At 36.0% G+C, this 7,629-nt stretch overlaps 2 protein-coding genes across 2 annotated transcripts; both read right to left on the minus strand.

Moving 5' to 3' along the window:
- Window positions 1-39: 39 nt before the first annotated feature.
- On the minus strand, window positions 40-3,120 carry LOC119989516 (serpin-ZX-like). The gene is made up of 2 exons (XM_038835098.1): window positions 2,631-3,120; window positions 40-863 (listed from the first exon to the last, which is right to left on the minus strand). Exons 1-2 carry the CDS (start codon window positions 3,060-3,062, stop codon window positions 90-92), a joined length of 1,206 nt encoding a protein of 401 aa, XP_038691026.1. The 5' UTR covers window positions 3,063-3,120; the 3' UTR covers window positions 40-89.
- Window positions 3,121-3,953: 833 nt separating this feature from the next.
- On the minus strand, window positions 3,954-6,725 carry LOC119987975 (B3 domain-containing transcription factor LEC2). The gene is made up of 6 exons (XM_038832891.1): window positions 6,234-6,725; window positions 6,074-6,148; window positions 5,728-5,828; window positions 5,508-5,554; window positions 5,332-5,405; window positions 3,954-4,331 (listed from the first exon to the last, which is right to left on the minus strand). The coding sequence occupies exons 1-6, from the start codon at window positions 6,723-6,725 to the stop codon at window positions 3,954-3,956; spliced, it is 1,167 nt and encodes a 388-aa protein (XP_038688819.1).
- Window positions 6,726-7,629: the final 904 nt, after the last annotated feature.

A 7,629-nucleotide genomic window follows, 5' to 3' on the forward strand; every position in this document is an offset into this window, starting at 1 on the left:
AATAGAAAATTAAAATTTTACTTCACTACTAGATAAATTGGGAAAGAAAGTTGAAAACCGTAGCAGACAATCCATTCAGCCACAACTGATTAGCCACTTAGGGGATCAAGTATTTGCCCAACAAACAGATATGCGCCAGTAACGTCTTCTCTGATAATGAACAAGAATGGATGGTCAGCTACAAAGTCTATACTTTGTATTTCAGAAGGCATGCAACTTGATCCCACAAATAAAGTAGAAACAGCAGCAGCCTCAGTACCTTCTTCATTAACGTCAATGAAGGCTTTATGAAATATGGCTGTAATTTCTAACTTCTCTCCCTTACTATCTGCCATTTCTGTCAGATCTGCGTCTTCCAACTCGAGTCCTAATCCATTGAGAAGTTTGGAAGCTTCAAAATGAAAGGAAACCTTAAACTTAGGGATCCGAAAATCACCCACTTCTACAAGCTCATCTAGGAGGTGAAGATCTAATAATCCAGATTTAGAACCCAACTTCTTTACCAGGGCAGGTAGTCCATCTCGTGCATCAGGAAGAAAGATGTACATAGAGAAGTTGCGTTTGTCCTGGCCTTGTCGATAAGGAAGTCGTAGGACTTTGAAACCATCAAAGGCTCTAACAAACTGTCTTTCGTCGCTGGTCATGAAGGGAACATGGACTGAACTCCCATTCAGAAGGTGAAAATCATAGTCTTTAGTAGTCGATGGGTCAAACTTTTCATCCCAAGTCCCTTTAAAATAGAGTGCATTTGCAAGTATTAACCTGGTTAGGGTGTCAACTGAGTCAACAGGAAGAATCTCTTTGATTAGGCCATTGGTCTCCTTTTCCGCCCATGAATTAATTTGATCTCTGGCTTCATTAGGCTTTCATCAGCACCAAAATTAAGAAAAACCGTAAGCAAATATAATAGTCCTCAACAATAATGAACCAATAACTAAAGCGACCTAGTAATAGCATATATATATATATATCACTTCTTCAAAATTGAGAATTTTCCAAAAAACAAATTCACAGGGTTAAGCTAAAAAATACACACTATTGTTCTCAAGGCTTGAGCATGGAAAAGAAAGCGCTATCTTCTATGCCTTCCTGATTAGGGACAGCATATAGATTCGTTATCTTCTATGCCTTCTGATTTTGGACGTATTTGCTTCTAATTTCTTCTTCAATTTGGGATGAAAATTAGTCATATCTAGTATGAAATCAGTCATCATACATTGTTCCAGGACTAAGAATGTCACAGACTAGCCCAAATTGCACTACCCCAAATTGCACTACTGATTGTCCTAATCAAATGTAGAAAATTTCACACTACACATACGAAGCACAATGGAGGCATTTTATTTAACAAATCATATCAAGCGCAAAGGAAAAAAAAAATTGCAAATTAAGTAACACAAAAAGCCTGCTTTTAAATATATATCTATATGCAGATAAAAGATTGAGACAAATTAAATGCCTTTAATTCCCATCCAAAATTGGATCTACTGAGATACCGAGTCTGCTTTTAACGAGCGGCTGTTGTTTTCCAATGGTTCTCCCTGGCTCCTGCACAATGTTGTAGCTATTGTTCTAGCTATAAAGCCTATAATAATGCATCCATTGGTGCAGGCTCTCACTGACTTAAAGAGCACAAAATTCATGAATTCTTTTATTCTCATTTCTGTATGCAATCTTTAAAAGCCTAGGGATATTTACAACAATTTCTAAAATTTTATTTGGCAACTGACACGACAGCTTTTTAGTTTTAATTTTTGACAAGTCTCAGTATTATTATTAGAAACTAGTGTTTAGACTCAGGCGATGCACGAATAATAAATTTTTTCAATTGATCACGAAAAAACAATACAAAGTAGGTTTTTTGATAAGTATATTTCTTATTATTTGGTAGTGTTATATGTATATGTCAAAAATAATAATACTATTATATATTGACACATTGATAAAATATATGTATACACGCATGATTTCATCACAAGGAAAAAAAAATATTGTCCCTCAAATTTGTGTTTTTCACCAAATAAACAAACAATGGACAATGTTAACAAATTTTTTGTCCAGACGCTAGAAATTAGTTATTTTTCCATTATAAATTTCCTTGAGATATATTTTGAGAGATGTTGGTTTTCCTCTAAACAAACGGAGCATGAAAGACATAGCAAGCAAACGGGAGACAAACATGCCCCACAAAGTCAAAAGATATTTCTAAGACAGAAGCTACGTATCCCTAACAAATTTAGGGATAATCAGGCATAACATATAATTAGACAACATAATAACGAAAATCAATATATTAGACACTATAATAACAAAAGTCAATGTAATTAGACAATGAAATAACGAAATTCAATGTAATTAAATAACGTAATATTGTTAAGGCCGGTTGTGGACGAAAAATGTTGGGCATATAAGTCATTTTCGTTTCAAAGATGTAGCAAAGAACCATAAATAATTACCATTTACTCAATTTTTTTAAATACCATTTACGTGACAAAGATTGAAAATACACAAATCAAATTCTCTTTTTATATGACCAATTTAGTTCCTGTACTCAAGATTTAAGATTTATTTAAAAAGAAAAGAAGCATTGATAAACTGGATAAACTGTGAGAAGCTAAGAACAATTTTACCTTTGTGCGGAAATCAACTTGTTTCAAAGCCGCCCTGTAAAAATTATCGATAACATGTTTGAAAGAAGGTTTGAGAGCGACTGACTTGTCAAACCAAACGCCGTTGGTGAAGCTCAAGCGGGGGCCACCCATGGAGGCTCCGTCAACGAGAACCGATGACATTAGATCGGAGGAGAATGAGCTGAGCTGCTCCTTGGATTTGCAATTGAGGAACCCGAGCAACTGGTCCTTTGTGCGGCCGTTGGATCCAGCCGCGGTAAGGCTCAACAACACCTGTATGGAGAGAGGCGAGAACACAACGTTGCGTTCTTTTACATTGGACAGCAAACGCTCCGAGAGCTCCATACTTCTAGCGGTTTGGCTCTTTATTGTATCGCAGAGAACCCTAGAATACAAAGCTTGAGCAGTTTTCATCATCTTTGGAAACCCCATGTCCTGGAGCTTGGCCGAATTGTTGAAAACCTAATATAAAGGTATCTTCGCTTACTTGCCTTCCTAGTCAATCAATGACTATAATTAAGAAATTAAAATAATAAAAAAATTACCAGTTACTGGACTAGTCTTATAACTCTACTCTTAGACGTTTTTTTTTAACACATACGTTATATTACGGGATATGATCTCTACATTAATTAGAATATATTCTCCATTACTTACTTTCTTATTGTACATAAAGTCAAATCCCACTTATTGTGAATAACAAGACTTTAGGCTAAGATATAGGCTTAGATGTAGAGATATTGATCTTCACGTCTGTACATATATATTGTAATATTCCCATTGATGAAAGGTAAGTAATTCAACAATTCAATCTTTGTTTCTTATGATTGGGCCTGTTATTCGAAAATAAGTTGTTGGGCTTGGGTGTAACTGATGAATTAGGCCACGATGATTTTTGGCCCATAGAATAATCATGTCATGTGATCAATTCATTACTCAATAATGCGCACACTAATACAAATTACTTATAACCAACCTATAATTATATTCTTTTCTGAGAAATATGTTTCTCATTGGAATAGAACATTGAGCACATATATATCTAACCCAATCAATTGCCAACCGAGCTACCTCTCGTTGGTAGAATTATATTCTTAATAGCATGTGTACTAAACATTGTGCATGTCCAACCGAGAAATTGATATAATCATGAACGAATTTAACCATATTTACGAAAGGTTTTAGATACTTAAAACATTAACTAATGATCCATGCATATCCCAATTTCAATTCATTGAGATTCAATTCCAAACTCCAGCCATCATAAGAATTTGCTTATATATATATCATCGAAATCCCGCTGACCATGGATTGAGGTTACTGCTACCATTCCTGTTTCCCATTAACATCATCGATCGTGATCTTATAATTATAGTGATTAGCAGGATCAGGGAGGACACCGAGAGTTCCTGTGTAGTAGTAGTCATTAAAGCTGGCATGGTGATCATCATCTACGACCCTCATTTTTCCACGTGATGAGGAACCAGTACCACCGTCGATGGACAGACTCATGAGGGTATTTGCTTCTTCTTGCTGTTCTTTATGCTTGAGTTGTTCTATCAGTATTGCTAATGATGCCTCTTCCTCCTGATCTCTGTTAGCTTGGTACATATAGAGATGATGGTGGTGGTGGTTGTCCTTGTTTTCATTGCATGAGGACTCATCATCCACTTGTGTTTTTGCTTTCTTGATGGAGAAGTACTGAAATATTAATCACATTGAAAAGGCAAGACTCATGAATAGTTAGGTATGCATTAGTGAAAAAATTCATTTCTCTTTCTATGCGTCATTATATGCTAACGATAATGCAATATACGTAGAGCATGCAAAACATCACAATGCCAAGGTTTTTTTTTTATTCTTTCATTTCAAATTACTCTCAAATTTAGAGTGTATTTGGATTAAGTAGTTTGGGAGAAGGGAAGATAATGAAATTGAGTTTACTTTCAATTCACTTCTTTGGATAGTTTAGAAAAAAAAAATTGAGGGATTTGAAGATAATTGAGAGAAGATCTCATCAAATTTTTGTCAAAATACTTCCTTTCAAAATAGGTTTATTTGAAGCGAATGGAAAATGACGCAAATGGGGAGCCTATAGTAGATCTACTGTAGGGTCTGCATTAAGTCCAATTGAGCTTACAAAAAAAAAACCTATTTTACCATTGTCCAAAATACTTTAACATAAAAACAATGATAAATTAATAAATAAGATCAATGATTATTCAAACAAGAGAAATAACAAATATTTTCCCTTTTTTTTATCTATCCAAAATGAGAGAGGTAAAAATATTATATCTCTTATTCATTTATCTTCTCTTCTCTTAATAAGTTTCCATCTACTTCCCTCTCCTTCGCTCAATTCAAACACACGTACCCTTAAAGGGAATGTGTGGAGTGAAATTTGGATTCCATTCTAGAGAATTTCATCCAATACACGTGCATTGTCCTAGCTGTTTTTTTATAGGGGTTACATTTGACGACAATTTGTTGATTCGTGTCAAATAAAGCACTGCCTGTTTTGTCTATTAGTTTCTTTGTCCTTTTTCGTTTACTTACGTGGAAAGGACAAATATATATATAATTATTATGAATAAAACAAGCTTTTTAAACGTTCAAATTCTAACTTTGGATTTGAACAAAATGTAATTATTACTACTATTATTATGTAACATATATAGCAAATAAGAAAAGAGTAGCTCACGAGGTTTTTGCTTTCATCCTCGTAGATAGTGAGGGAGTCTCCAATCTCCAGCCCATTTTGTTTAACAAAATCTACTGCATTTACATTGCCAAACCAGCTTTTAATTGTGAATTCACGAGGAATATGACACTCAAAAATAACTTAAGATTCAATTGTTTTGAGCTTTAATTAATTACCTGTATTTTCAAGAACGTACATTCTGCTCTTGTTGTTTGACCAGAACCTACGACGTACAAAAACATTATACATGCCTAATTCTCAATGGCTTGGATTTTATATATGAATATTATTCAAAATCACATTAAATACTTTTAAATAAAAGAAACCCAATAAAGAAATAAATTGAATAAACCTTGTACTCACTTGTGATTATCAAAAGAAACAAAATGAACTCACTTGTACTTGAAGCTCCAATGTTTGTAGGAATATACATCTCTCATCACGATTTGCATTCCTTCCTTATCTGTGAGGTTTGGGAGATTCTCCTGTGCCTCCCTCTGGTTAAAACAAATATGGTTGTCACTATCTATCACTAGAAATAGAAGGTATTTCTTTAGCCTTTTTTAATTTTGGTGCAAGATTCGAGAAAGAAGTGAATTGTAATTGGGTATTCCACATCAAAATTGCGGTGGTCAATAACATGACAAATCAAAAAAAATGTGGATTGGTTGTCTCTCCTTTTTAATTCTTCCTTTCTGTTTTTGGCAAAACCAACATAAGAGGAAGTAGAGCAAACCCTCACCTTTGGAAGCACAATCCTTCCAAGAGACCCAACATCACTATTCTTTAGCTCCTTCTTCAACAACTCTCTCAGCCTCTATTATATATCAAACAAACTTTTAAATCATTAGTAAAAACATCCAAATAAGCAAATATATATATATATTGAGAGTAATAAAAACCTTGTTATCTGGGGTGTAGAAATTGTATAGATCTCTACTGACACAAACGGTGCCGTTTTGCACCTCGTGACGACCATCTCTCCTTGTTTGAACTTGGATTGAATTATTTGGCACACTACTTGAAACGCTTCTATTCAAGCTAAGGCTTCTCTGTCGAGCCAGCTTTCGATTAATCCTGGCCACCTTAGTCATATAAGCATCCGTGTACCTTTTTTGATCATGATCCGTGAACGGGACAAGTAATGGTTGCGTTGAACACAACATTCCTTGTAACCCGTTCCCTGCATGGATCATCGGACCCGCCGGTTCATTACTCCCATTATAATTCTGAACCATCCAAAAGGGATACTGAGGAGTTGGATAATAAGGAGGAATGTTAGAGTAGAGGGCTGGATCATGAGTAGCAACGTGTGGTTGTGATTGGGTTGGGGTGGTGGCGGTGGAGGATGTGTCGTTGGTGGTGGTCGGTGGAGGTGGAAAAGGAGGCTCCATAATTACAAGTGTGTGGGCGTGATGGACATTAAAATGAGTGAAGAGAAGGGAGGGGGGTTTGGTGGGGGGGGGGGGGGAGAGAGGCCAGTGGAGGAAATCCAGGTGTGTGAAAAGCGAGAGAAACGCGTGAAGGGTAATTGAGGAAGAGGAATGGAAGGTGACAAGTGGCGGAGGAGAGGTGGGTTTTGGGATGCCAAAACGACGCAAGTGAGGAGTGAGTGTGCGAGTTTGAAGATAGGGATTGGACATTGATTAGTCCAAACTTGGCGCCACCTTTTGGTTTAAATGTGGAGGGCTGTGAATTTTTGGACCAATCTTGAACTCATCAATGTATTGTTGCATTGGATGGTGGAGATGGGGTGAAATTGCTGGAATAATTCCAGCCCCCCCTATCCCCAGTTACACAGCCTTCTTCAATTGCTTCTTCTCCATAAAGCTAGTCATGCCAGCTGCCTACTATATCAGACTGGTGGGTTTGGTTTTTCAAGGATCCTCATCATGCTTATTGATGGACTCACTCTTAATTAATTACTACTTAATTACTCAAACACAATAATCCCATAGAGTAGTCCAGTTGAGAGAGCCCAAGTCTGAGAGTCTCTTGAATGGGAACCGTGTTATTTGCACACGAGGTTGGATAGTTGGACTCACTACACACCTACTCAATACACTTCACAATTTTTTAATACACGCATTAAACTTTCAAAAATTACCCTTTATGGTAGTAAATATAAAAGTATTTAATGGTAATAAATATGATTAGTCTAATTTTTCTTCTCTTTCTTTGTTACACTCATTTTTCACGGGATGGGGTCGGGCAGAATTTTTATTTTGCAGCGTTAATGGGAAACCCAATAGCGTTAAGAAATATATTTCTCATTGGAATCAAACATTGAGCATACAT

The sequence above is a fragment of the Tripterygium wilfordii genome, chromosome 21 (assembly GCF_013401445.1).
Source record: "Tripterygium wilfordii isolate XIE 37 chromosome 21, ASM1340144v1, whole genome shotgun sequence".
Lineage (NCBI taxonomy): Eukaryota > Viridiplantae > Streptophyta > Magnoliopsida > Celastrales > Celastraceae > Tripterygium > Tripterygium wilfordii.

Bases quoted from the DNA above. Each gene is read 5' to 3' on its own strand.
- LOC119989516 (XM_038835098.1), bottom strand. From the start codon at position 3,062: ATGGGGTTTCCAAAGATGATGAAAACTGCTCAAGCTTTGTATTCTAGG. The intron at 864-2,630 runs GTAAAATTGTTC...TGCTGATGAAAG, and splicing joins AAGTTGATTTCCGCACAAAG to CCTAATGAAGCCAGAGATCA.
- LOC119987975 (XM_038832891.1), bottom strand. From the start codon at position 6,725: ATGGAGCCTCCTTTTCCACCTCCACCGACCACCACCAACGACACATCC. The intron at 5,555-5,727 runs GTGAGTTCATTT...TGTACGTCGTAG, and splicing joins CATTGGAGCTTCAAGTACAA to GTTCTGGTCAAACAACAAGA. The intron at 5,406-5,507 runs GTAATTAATTAA...ATGTAAATGCAG, and splicing joins GTACGTTCTTGAAAATACAG to TAGATTTTGTTAAACAAAAT.